The sequence below is a fragment of the Myxine glutinosa genome, chromosome 2 (genome assembly GCF_964187855.1).
Source record: "Myxine glutinosa chromosome 2, kmMyxGlut1.1, whole genome shotgun sequence".
NCBI classification, from domain to species: Eukaryota; Metazoa; Chordata; class Myxini; order Myxiniformes; family Myxinidae; genus Myxine; species Myxine glutinosa.
In genome coordinates, this window is record NC_136262.1 from 172657225 (window position 1) to 172671064 (window position 13840).

Sequence of the window (13840 nt, forward strand, 5' to 3'; positions counted from 1 at the left end):
GTGGTTTGAACCCAGACCGAGTCATACCAAAGTCCAAAGACTTTATAAAATGGTACGTGCTGCTTCCTTGCTTGAGGCTCAGCATTCTAAAAGCAGAGAGCATGGACAAACAAGCATAGGTTGGTAACGATTGCAACGCCTGGTGGGCCTAATGGCCTCCTCCTGCATCGAAGGTCTTTGGGAAAGGAAATCACACTTATTTATTTAACATCTAGATACAAAACCCATCACCAATTTCCACATGGAAAAGATCTGATGATTTTCCAGACAATTCGTGGAATTATTTTTTTTCCTCTCCGCGGTGTGCCTCGTGCGATTTTAAACTAATGTACAACTGCCTCGACGAGATGAGATTGCTCGTGGTGTAGACTAGCCATACGAAGGGAATTAATAAAATATAAAATAAGTGCAACGTCGAATGAGCTATGGGAGTCCGTTTTCCGTGTGGGAGAGAACCAATAGGAGGAAGCAAGCTCACGCGGCTCAGATTGGATTTGGTGAGATATGCGGAGCGAGAGCAGCGAGAGAGGCCTTGCTATGCCCATTACATCGCAATGCCGGTCTCACATCCGCACGTCGGTCATGGCATCCGGTGAACGATCACAAGGTCGTTCCTGCAAAACAAAGGAGTTCTGCAACTCGACTTCAAAAGCACGACTGGCCATTCAGCATTGTGGCGAACGATGCGACGTAAAAAATTCCGTTGTCCCTTGAGGAATAAATCACACCGGCATTGCTTGAAACACCCTTCCGAGTTCAGATGATGAAGTTTGCTGGTCCTTTTGAATATCGGTTGGTTTCCATCCAACGGATTATCTTTTGTGTCGACAAGAAATCCAATGAATGTCTCCTTTCTGCTCCTAAATATCAAACGGCCTACGAATACGGCACGGGTTCAACCACCGAGCGAAGAGCCTCAGGAATGAGGCATTTGAACAGTACAGGTGTATAAACGAGTCTGGAATGAATGGTATTGTGCACCTGAGCCCATCGATCGTGATACTTTTGAGCGCACTGCTGTGGTTTGAGAAAAGCTGAGTGGCATAACCTCAAGTGCACAGAAGGTAGTAATGCGCAACTCGCAAATAAATCATTGAAACGAGCTGCGTGCAGGTACATTTACAATTGTGGAATCATGCAAACTTGCTGTTGGAAACAACATCAAACAAATCTATACATACTGCATCATGTTTGTATGTATATATACAGACACACACACAAACACACACAACAAAAACAACAACATGCATTTTAAGGCCATTTTCCCTGCTAAACCGAGGTCTAGCCTTGCCGTCCCCATCACAATCTTCTCCATTTTGCCCTCTTGGACACACACACACACACACACACACACACACACACACACACACACACACACACACACACACACACACACACACACACACACACACACACACACACACACACACACACACACACACACACACACACACACACACACACACACACACACAATATATATATATATATAACTGTGAGAAATAGTAGAAACTCCACAGTACGAGCAGGGCGTCTCATTTGCATTAAATAAATAATCGGGAGATTAAATCAGACGCGGACGTAGCTTCAGGACGTCGATCTTTAATTGTCGACAAGCTTTCGCCCAACAAAGGTCTTCTTCTTAGACGTCCCCAAGTCCCCAAGTATATATACATACAGTGCATTCAGAAAGTATTCAGACCCCTTCAGATTTTTCCGATTTTGTTATGTTGCAGCCTTATGCTGAAGTTGTTTAAATTCATTTTTTCCCTCATCAATCTGCACTCAATACCCCATAATGACAAAGAGAAAACAGGATTTTAGAAAGTTTTGCACATTTATTAAAAAGAAAAAACTAAAATATCACATTGACATAAGTATTCAGACCCTTTGCGATGACACTTGAAATTTAGCTCAGGTGCCTCCCATTTCTCTTAATCATCTTTGAGATGTTTCTACACCTTGATTGGAGTCCACCTGTGGTAAATTAAATTGATTGGACATGATTTGGAAAGGCACACACCTGTCTATATAAGGTCTCACAGCTGACAATGCATATCAGAGCAAAAACCAAGCCATGAGGTCGAAGGAACTGCCTGCAGAGCTCAGAGACAGAATTGTGTCGAGGCACAGATCTGGGGAAGCCTACAAAAAAATTCTGCTGCATTGAAGGTTCCCAAGAGCACAGTGGCCTCCATCATTCTTAAATGGAAGAAGTTTGGAACAACCAGGACTCTTCCTAGAGCTGGCCGCCCGGCCAAACCTAGCAATCGGGGGAGAAGGGCCTTAGTAAGAGAGGTGACCAAGATCCCGATGGTCACTCTGGCTGAGCTCCAGAGATCCTGTGTGGAGATGGGAGAAACTTCCTGAAGGACAACCATCACTGCAACACTCCACCGATCTGGGCTTTATGGCAGAGTGGCCAGACGGAAGCCTCTCCTCGGTGAAAGACACATGAAAACCCACAGAATCTTGTTTTTTTCACAGTCTGAGAGTCCTTTAGGTGCTTTTTTGCAAACTCAAAGCAGGCTTTCATGTGTGTGCCTTGGTAAGAGTCTCCGAAATATATACACACACACAGTCTCCCAAAGGTGTGTGAGTGTATATGTGAATGCACACCTATGTAAGGTTGTACCGAAAGAGAGGGGGGTTGGAGGAAGAGAGAGAGAGAGGGAGAAAGAGAGAAGAGAGAGGGAGACAAGAGAGAGGGAGACAAGAGAGAGGGAGACAAGAGAGAGGGAGACAATAGAGAGGGAGACAATAGAGAGGAAGACAATAGAGAGGGAGACAATAGAGAGGGAGACAAGAGAGAGTGAGACAAGAGAGAGGGAGACAAGAGAGAGGGAGACAAGAGAGAGGGAGACAAGACAGAGGAAGACAAGAGAGAGGGAGACAAGAGAGAGGGAGACAAGAGAGAGGGAGACAAGAGAGAGGGAGACAAGAGAGAGGGAGACAAGAGAGAGGGAGGCAAGAGAGAGGGAGACAAGAGAGAGGGAGACAAGAGAGAGGGAGACAAGAGAGAGGGAGACAAGAGAGAGGGAGACAAGAGAGAGGGAGACAAGAGAGAGGGAGACAAGAGAGAGGGAGACAAGAGAGAGGGAGACAAGAGAGAGGGAGACAAGAGAGAGGGACACAAGAGAGAGGGAGACAAGAGCGAGGGAGACAAGAGAGAGGGAGACAAGAGAGAGGGAGACAAGAGAGAGGGACACAAGATAGAGGGAGAAACAAGAAAGAGGGAGAAACAAGAAAGAGGGAGACAAGAGAGAGGGACACAAGAGAGAGAGGCAGACAAGAGAGATTGAGAAACAAGAGAGAGGGAGAAACAACAGAGAGTGAGAGACAAGAGACAAGAGATGAGAGAAAGAGAAAGAGAAAGAGAAAGAGAAAGAGAGAGATCGAGAGAGAGATGTTAATGTGGAGGACATACAGTCATGTGAAAAAGTAAGTACACCCCATGTAAAGTTTTGACTTTTCAAACATATTTCAACATACAGCTATTTGATCTTCATTTCAACAATATTGACAGATAAAGGTGATATAATATCACAAATATCATGAAACATTTACATTTTGTAGTCCATTGTATAATTTAAATAAACATAAATGCAAATATCGCATGTGGAAAAAGTAAGTACACCCCTACATTTATCACACCTTGAAATACCTAAAATTCGAATCAGGTACACCAGCTCAGGTGCAAATGATTAGAACATCGTTAGAGAGGATCTTGGAGGAACCTGTCTTATTTAAACCTCAGACATTTAGTTTGGTTTGCTCTTTGTTGTTGAAGTGTGCGGCATCACCATGCCTAGATCAAAAGAGCTCTCTGAGGCCTTCAGAAAGAAGGTTATGGATGCCTACGAGTCTGGGAAGGGATTTAAAAAGATCTCCAAACAATTTGAAATCAATCATTCGACTATCCTGAAGATCATCTACAAGTGGAGAAGATTCCAAACAACTGCCAACATGTTCAGGCCAGGCCGCCCCAGCAAGTTCAGCCCGAGAGCAGACCGCAAGATGCTGAAAGAAGTCTCTAAGAACCCCAGAATGTCATCACAGGACCTACAGGTAGCTCTTGCCACTGTTGATGTCAAAGTGCACGAGTCTACCATTAGAAAGAGGCTGCACAAATTTGATCTACATGGGAGGTGTGCCAGGAGGAAACCTTTGCTGTCCAGAAAGAACATCAGGGCAAGACTAAAGTTTGCCAATGAACACCTAGGCAAAGACCAGCGCTTCTGGAGTAATGTGCTCTGGACAGATGAGTCAAAGGTGGAGCTATTTGGCCACAGTACCAGAAGATATGCTTGGCGAAAACCAAAGACAGCATTTGACCACAGGAACCTGATACCAACTGTAAAGCATGGAAATATTATTAATTATATGGAATTATATGGAAATATTGTGGAAATATTAATATGGTGGAAATATTATTGTTTGGGGCAGCTTTGCTGCATCAGGGCCTGGGCAGCTCACCATCATAGAATCCACTATGAATTCTTCATTGTACCAGAGGGTGCTTGAGGATAATGTGAGGCCATCTGTCGGAAAGTTGAATCTCAACCGAAGGTGGACCTTGCAACATGACAATGACCCTAAACATTCCGGTAAATCCACCAAGGAATGGCTGAAAATAAAGAAATGGAGGGTTCTGGAATGGCCAAGTCAAAGCCCGGATCTAAATCCCATCGAGATGTTGTGGAGGGATTTGAAACGATCTGTGCATGCAAGAAACCCCTCAAGCATCGCACAGCTGAAAGAATTCTGCATGGAGGAGTGGGCAAAAATTTCTTCCAGTCGATGTCAGAGACTGGTAGACAGTTATAAGAAACGCCTACTTGAGGTTGTTTCTGCCAAAGGGGGCAATACCACCGATTCGAGCCAAGGGTGTACTTACTTTTTCCACATGCGAAATTTGCATTTATGTTTATTTAAATTATACAATGGACTACAAAATGTAAATGTTTCATGATATTTGTTATATTATATCACCTTTATCTGTCACTATTGTTGAAATGAAGATCAAATAGCTGTATGTTGAAATATGTTGAAAAAGTCAAAACTTTCCATGGGGTGTACTTACATTTTCACGTGACTGTAGATTTCCTACCAAAGTCAATAACAACATGAACGTTTGACAGCCCACACAAACACAAGCCTGTGATCTGCTTCGGTGCAGCCGGATGCCTTCTTCAAGTATTAGTTTGACGACAAACATGCACGTTACTACACACAAGCCAACCCAAATGGAAAAAAGGACAACATCTGGGTACTACCATCGGTTGTTGGCAATCCATTGATTTTACGAACTGGCTCACGATTAACCTTCTGATATTTCAAAAGGTTGCGGACGGATTATGACAAAACTAGGTGGACGAATTGGTTTGGCAACAAGAACAAGTAATTCGATTTTGATTCAGGTCCAGATCCAGATCCAGCGTAAATCAGTGAGATATAAAACATAAACTGTTCAGCCTGGCAGAGGTATGCGCTCTACCGAGTGCTGTTCTAGTTTCGATCCCACTCCACCCTCCAGGTCTTTAAAACAGCTGTTCACCACCATCTCTTATCTTCCCCCATCCAAAACCTTGATCTTTTCTATCCCTGCTAATTTCACCCCAATTCCACTTTTTTGAAATACCAACTTCTGTCCTGGAAGTCCTTGGTGTCCTTGTGTTTTATACTTCTCCTCCCCCCCCCCCCCCCTTCCCACGCCTCCTCCCCCCAAGCCCTCTCCCTTCCACACATCCGCCTGCTCTCAAATGTTGTGTTTGTGTGCTTCCCCTTCTCTCCCCATCTTATCTTCCGCTCCCTCTTTTTATAAATTTTGTTTGTCTGGTTGATTTGTTTGTGAAGTAAATGTCAGCTCTTTCACGAGCCTCGATTCAGTGTACAAAAAAAAGAAAAAAAAAGTGCAGTTAACCTATCGCCACGAAACACCTTTCTCTTACTGGTCACGTTTGCATGTCCCTCGTCTGTCTGCCTGGTCTCTTCTGTCTTGCTCAATTCTCACCCTCCCTCCCCCATCCCTCATTCGCTGCTCCTAAACTTGGCATTCAAAAAAATGTTTCACAGCCAAACAATGTTGAAAAAGGAGACAAATAACACTGATGTTCAAAAAGCAGCAAAGCTCGATTAACGTCAGTTTCCAGAGATATAACGGGAGATTACATATCATCGATAACCACGAGCTGCTGTTATGTGCCAAGGAAAGCAGCCGGCCATGGATAAAGCAGACCACGGGATGCCACTGGCAAAGTTCAACAAGCACTGCTGGATAGGAGCTCATACCAAATGAATGGGCATGTCACGAGGAACTGGTTTGGGGTTTAAGGTTTCCATCGATCCAAACGTTCCAGAAAAGAAACATGTCCATTTGGTGACTGATGAAAACAAAGGCCGAACTAGTTGTTGGTTACGACAGGTGGTGGAAAGAGGAGAAAAATGGACTCGGTGACAAATACATGGCACATTTAATTAAAATTGGAAGAACGCCTTCAGAACTTCTTCAAATGGAGAGTTCATTTTTTAGTTGAGAAAATGTAAATGCTCACAGATTAAAGTGACATTCGAATCGAAATGATACAACATGCCAGGTGTGAAAAACTGTTGAATGGAGAAGAGAAAATTAACCTGGCTGACAAAATAAGGCCTCGAGTGTTAATCAAGACTTGGTAATCTCACATTGAAAAAAATATATATGAAAAGAAATCTGGAAAACTAGAAAGTAGAATTTGATACGAATGCAACGAAGGCTATTCCTCCACCCATGCTGCATGTCAACCCACTGTTACATTTGATCTCAAATAAAGGTCACCTGGAATAAAAACAAAGGTCCCCTGAGAGAGCGCACGAGAGAGAAAAGACAGATACGTGGAAGAGAGGCAACGTCAGATGCTTCTCTCTCGAGTTATGGTCTGCAAAATGGTTTTCAAAGGACATATGACCTTTGACCTGTTCCCTCTAAAATTTCATCTGTTCATCTTTGAATTACAGTCCAGACATTTGTCAAGTATGGTTGAAATCTCTTGAGTGGTTCATAAGTTATTGCAATAACACCGATGTTCAATGAAAGGGCACTTGACCGAAGGCCGTTGGCCTTTTGAACCCAAAATGTAATCAGTTCACTTACTATTACAATCCATAGTTATGCGAAGTTTGTTCCAAGTTCCTTCAGCGGTTCACAAGTTATCAAGATGACGAACATTCTGCCACTTTCAGCTAAAGGTCACATGACCATTCTCCCCTAAATCTTACCAGTTCATCTTTGCAATCAGAATCCACTTTTCTACTAAGTTTGGTAAACATAAATTCAGACGTTCACAAGTTATTGCGGTAATAAAATCATCAAGCACAGACGGACTGAAGACACAAAAACACAATGCCTGCGGCAACAGAGACATAAAAAGCACCAATTTAACAAATAAAACTATCTGCATGGTTTTACTGTTTTTTTTTTTTGTTTGTTCTTTGAATACAAGATCGAGGCTCGTGTAAGAGCTAACATCAATCACAAAAAAAAACCGGCCACACAAAACATACAATAAAGGGAGCGGGAGACAAGATGGGGAGAGAGAGGGAAGCACACAAGTACAACAGCAGAGAACAGGGACATCGGAAGATCTGTCGGAGGGAGAGGGCTTGAGGGAGAGGAGGCATGGGAAGGCGGGGGGGTGGGGGTGAGGAGGTTGGAGGGGTATAAAACACATGGACTCTGCAAGAACTTCCAGGAAAGAAGTCGGTATTTCAATAAAAGTGGATCTGGGGGTGAATTAACGGGGGTAGAAGAGCTCAAAGTTTTGGATGGGGGAAGATTAGAGATGGTGGTGAGCAGCTGTTTTAAAGACCTGAAGGGAGAGTGGATTGAAGAGAGTGAGTAAGTTTGTTCCAGAGGTGGAGTAAAGAGGAATGAAGGAGTGAAGGTGAGCAGAGAGTCTTGATTTTGGCAATTTCACCAGAAGAGGGTTGCTGGCAAATCTTGTGCGACCTGTAGGAATATTTGGAGGACAGAGCACAGATAGAGCTGAGCCACCAACCTGCCTGCGGTGAGTGAGTGAAAGGCCCTCGGAGTTAGCTTCATCGCAGGAGATTCCAATGATTCTGAAAGCTTTGGTTTCAACAGCGTGAAGACGAGCTAGGTGTGAGGCAGGAGCACCAGCCCAGAGGGGAGAGCAGTACTCCATTGCGCTGTGGATGAAAGCCTTGTATGTGGTGAGGAGCCCAGGTGTGCCAAGGAAGGACTTCGCACGACGGAGGATGCTCAGTCACCGACTGGCTTTGGAGGCCAGCTTGGAAATGTGGTTTTACTAGGAAAGATCATAGCAGATTGTGAGAGCCAAAAGCTTGAGCAACAGAACTTCTTGGAGAGGATTATTCAGAAAGTAGATGGGAGGATTGTCCAGACGGTCTTTTCGGAGAGACATCGTAAGAGTGTGAGATTTGTCAGGATTGAAAGACATGTTCCACTTGTTTGACCAGTCTGTGATTTTGTCCAGGTCTGCAGAGAGTGAGGAGGTTGCAGCCTGCCGATCTGAGGGATGAGGAATGGAGCGGCAGAGAGTGGAGTCATCAGCAAAGAGATAGAGAGGATTTTCAAGAGAGTCGAAGAGATCATTGATGAAGACCAGAAAAAGCACAGGGCCCAGAACACTGCCTTAGGGAACTCCAGCCTGAACAGGAAGGGGAGATGAGAGAAACCCATTCAAGGCCATATGTTGACTACGACCAGAGAGGAAGTCCGGAAGCCATGCATGGAGATTTTCATGGAAACCATAGGAGGAGAATTTGGTGAGCAGAGCAGGGTGCCAGACCGTATCGAAGGCACTTGACATGTCAAGGGAGACAGCTCTAATTTCCTGTTTGGCATTGAGGACCTCCATCCATTGTTGAGACAGCAGAAGCGACATGTCCAGAGTAGAGTGACCAGGTCTGAAACCAAATTGATGATCAGAGATCAAGCCATTGGAGAAGAGGAAGGATTTGATATCCGATTTGATATTTGATAATTGGGAGCAGGCTGATTGGTCTGTAGTTTCAAGGATCTGTTTTGCACCTTTTTTGTGTAAATTGTTTTATTCGTGTACAGTGTCTAACAAGGTGTAAATATTGCTTCAAAAAGGGGACCATAGTGTCCGAAAAAGGCCAACCCCTGTTCTGCAGAGAAAAATGGCCTCTAAAGATTTTTTTTTTTTTTGCAGTGTCTAACAAGGTATGCACAGCAATGGAAGACAACATTTGCAGAAGTTTTCCAGTGTTCCAGGCCAAAAAGTTGTTTTTCCAGGACCTTTAATACAAATGTCTTATTAACAAGTGAAATTGGAATAAACCACAAGAGTAAGAATTAAACCTTGTTTGTTTGCTTCTATTCCTTGTTACCTACACCAGGGAAGGTGGTTGGAGGTTATGGTTTCACCCCTGTCTGTTTGTCTGTTTGTCTGTTTGTAAACAAAATATCTCAAAAAGTTGTGGTGGACAGATTCGGACAAAACCTGGGGGGGTGGGGGGGGGGGGCAGGTTGGGTGTGTGCCAAGGAAGAATTGTTTTAAATTTTGGTGAAGATTTGAATCTGGATCCAGATCAGAGAATTTTGAAGTGATTCTACACCATTGAGTGATGAGCATAAAACGGATATATATAGCACAATATCTCCAAGAATTTATGGATGTTATCAGACGAAACTTGGTGGACAAGTTGGTTGTGTGACAAGGACAAATCTATTCGATTTTGCTGAAGATCCGAATCAGGATCCAGATATGAGATTTTTTTTTAGTGATTCTTCACCATTATAGCATGACATATTTCAAATTATAAATATAGCAAATATAGCATGACGTATATAACATGACAAACTATAACGACGTATTTGAAAACATTGTGGATGACAGGACAAAACCTGGTGGATGAATTGGGTAGGTGACAAGAACAAGCCGATTCGATTTTAGTTAAGGTCCGGATCCAGATATTACCTATAAGTGGGATACAAAACGTAAACTGTTTAGCCTGGCAGAGGTATGTGCTCTACTGAGTTTTATTGCTGTCCTAGTTATGTTTGTTTTGCCGATTGTGACTACCACTTTGATCGTAGTGCTGAAGTTGGCATCCTCCTGTGACCCAGAGGGCTTTACTGGTGGAAGTCCTGGTGGGTCTTACCTTAGACGTTGTGTTGGAGCCAGTCAATGGGTCACAACTTTGGTGTGTGGGGGGGGGGGGGGGGGGGGGGGGGGTGGGGGGGGGTGAGGGTGGTAGGAAAATTTGCTATTTTTTCACCTGGCGCAATCATCCACACCTTCATAGTGGCCCTGTGAAGTGTTTTCCTTGTTTCAGAATTAGGTGAATGGTTCCAGCCAGTCTTCTTCTTCATCCTTGGATTCTTTGTCTTTTTCTTGTTCTTCATCCTTGTCTGTATTTTTTTTCTTCCTCGTCTTTGTTTTCTGTCTTATTCTTCCTCTTTTTGTTCTCCTTTCTTTTTCTATGTCTCAGTTACCACCTACATGGCAGCAGCCTTCGTTACAATTATATGTGTAAAGTCAAAACTACGGTTACGGGCCGATTGGGAAGCGCGAATTTAAAGCACTCTTAAAAGATCAACAGCGGGATTGGGAAACACACATTTAATGCGCTATGAAAATATTAACTTGACACCTCTTATGCAATGTCACCCACCCCCCCCCCAGTGTTATATCAAAATGAGCCAATTTGTCACACAGTCACATATTACTTAACCCCAAGATGGGCCATTTCAAAAATTACACAACGCTATATTTTTTAGTAATTTGCATAACGTAATGCTCGATTACATAACATAATGCAACGCTTGATTACCGTGCGTCCTGACGTACCATGCATTCTAACGGGCTTGATTAAACCTTACTATTATTCGACATACGATTACAGTTTTCTGGGCCCCTCATCATGAATAACACTCGACCCAAAGCCAATGGAAATCTGATGCAACAAACCCGGAAAAATAATAATGCCCATATAAGAAAGAAAATAAATAAGTGATTAATAATGAAATTAAGTAAACTAGGGCATGCCCGTACTATATATATATCTAAAATTATATCCCCCCCCTCTATTTACATGAAATGGTTTGGTCCATTCGCAAAGCCAAAGCGAACGGCTTGCGAGTACGGTGACAATCCCCCCCCTCTATTTACATGAAATGGTTTGGTTCCAAAGCGAACGGCTTGCGAGTACGGTGACAATCCCCCCCCTCTATTTACATGAAATGGTTTGGTCCAAAGCGAACGGCTTGCGAGTCCGGTGACAATCCCCCCCCCTCTATTTACATGAAATGGTTTGGTCCAAAGCGAACGGCTTGCGAGTACGGTGACAATCCCCCCCCTCTATTTACATGAAATGGTTTGGTCCAAAGCGAACAGCTTGCGGAGTTTGGTAAAGAAATCGCCATCGCTGTGCACAAACGCGCAGGAAAGCGAATGAATCGCAAATTAGTTTTAATTAGTTTTAAAACATAGTTTAACGGCAACATAGTTTGCCAACGTGAAATAAATGAATACGCTCTCAAATGTGCCGTCCGAGGCAGAGTCTGTTCGCCACGTTCGGCACACGTGATAGCTCGCTGCTCTCTGATTGGTTGAATCGTTTTTTGGACATAGCTCGGTAACTACTTCTCCGATTAATATGAAACCTTGAAAAGGCACATCCTCGGGTCCCCGGCAATATACCTGGCAAGTTTCAAGTATATCGGACCGGTAGTTGTCGAGAAACAGCGGTCACAGACAAACATACATACATACATACATACATACATACATACATACACACAGAGATTAGTGGAATTATAGATAGATAATAATGGTAAATTAATTAAACTAGTGGGGTCACCCGTGGGAATCCCAAGGGCATGGAGGTGTATCGTTGCGATCGGTGCAGCCGTTTTGCAGTACCCGGGACAATAACATGAGGCGGGAGTCCAAACCTGAAAATGCTGGAGACCAAAGCTGAAATTGGAAAAACAATATAGCCTGTTTTACCTCAGGGTGTCCCAGGATTATCCACCCAAAATTTTGTTGCGATCGGTTCAGCCATTTTTGCAGTACCTGGGAACGGACGGACGGACAGACAGACAGAGACAGACAGACAGGCGGACAGACAGCTGGACAGACAGATGGACAGACAGATGGACAGACAGATGGACAGACATTTGGTGAATTATAGTAAGATTATTAATCAACTGGCTAATAGAATACCTAAACCACCACCATTTCATCCAAATCTGTCACTTAAAAAATAAATAAAGTAATTAATCGATTAATTGATCAATCAATAAATCAAAAATATCCTTTACAGCCAAATCACTTAGTCATTGTCATGTCCAAATATCAGCTTCCTTGCTCAAAATGTGCCTGAGATATTGCCAGATAAGAAAATAACTAAGTACTCAATAAATCAATGATAATTAAATAATTAATCAATTAATTGATTAATCAAAAAATAAAACATACAGTTTTTGCCAAAGCACGTGCTCACCATTGTGCCCAAATTTCAGCTTCCTAGCTCAAAGGATGGTTGAGATATCGCCCTAACAAACAAACAAACAAGAAAACAAGAACAGATACTTTCAAAGTACACCGCCCCCATGAATGAATGAATGAAATATCCTCCAGCGCGGCATTGCCGGGGCGCCTTCCATGCCCGGCAATACTGCCGTGCAGTTCATAAGAGACTGTATTGGGAGGGAGAGGTGTACAATAATTGATTGATTAATTAATTGCATAATTAAAATCAATAAATAGTTATCATAAAATATTTTCTTAATCAATTGGCTAATAGCATACCTAAAGCACCAATGCTTCATCTGAAGCTGTAACTTTTTGAAAATTAATTAAATAAGCCTTTAATTTAATTTTTTTTAAATTAATTGACTAATCAATAGATAATTAAATTGATTGATGAATTAATTAATCAATAAATCCAAAATATTCTTCATAGCTACATCACTTGGTCACTGTCATGTCTGAATATCAGCTTCCTAGCTCAAAAGGTGCCTGAGATATTTCCCAGCTGAGAAAGAAAATATATAAGTAATTAATAATAAAAATAAAGAAATAATAATGGTAAGATAATTAAATTGTGAATCAATTGTCTTGTGGATACCGAAAATACCGAAACCACCACTGTATAATCCAAATCTGTAACTTAAAAAAAATAATTAATGAAGTCATTAATTGGACAAATTAAATAATTAATTGATTAATTGACTAATCAATAAATCAAAAATACCCTTTACAGTCAAATCACTTGGTCATTTCTGTGTCCAAATATCAGCTTCCTAACTTAAAAGGTGCCTGAGATATTGCCCAGATGAGAAAGAAAATAAATAAATAATAACCATTAAATAAATTAATCAATTGGCTAATATAATACCTAAACCACCACCGTTTATCCGAATCTGTAACTTAAATTTTTTTTCAAATAAAGTCATTACTCGAATAATTAAATAATTGATTAAACAATAAATAATTAATCAATTAATTGATAAATCAATGAAACAAAAATATCCTTTATAGCCACATCACAAGGTCACTGTTGTGTCAAATATTAGCTTCCTAGCTCAAAGGATGGTTGAGATATTGCCTGGACAAACAAACAAACAAGAAAACAAACAAGTACAGATACATTCAAAGTACACCGCCCCCATGCCAAATAATTAAATATCCTCCAGCGCGGCATTGCCGGGGCGCCTTTGGTGCCCGGCAATACCACCATGCAGCTCAAAGAAACTGTATTTGGATGGAGAGGTGCACAATATTTGATTGATTAATTGCATAATTAAAATCAATAAAAGATGGTCATAAAATATTTTCTTAATCAA

The 13840-nt window shown here is 42.1% G+C and overlaps 1 protein-coding gene across 1 annotated transcript in view; it reads right to left on the reverse strand.

Annotated features, from left to right (window-relative positions):
• HTT (huntingtin) overlaps positions 1-13840 on the reverse strand; it is a 778980-nt gene that overhangs the window by 119630 nt on the left and 645510 nt on the right. The window contains exon 57 of the mRNA XM_078772674.1: positions 982-1103. Within this exon, the coding sequence (XP_078628800.1) occupies positions 982-1103 (122 nt within the window). The remainder of the gene's footprint in view (positions 1-981; positions 1104-13840) is intronic.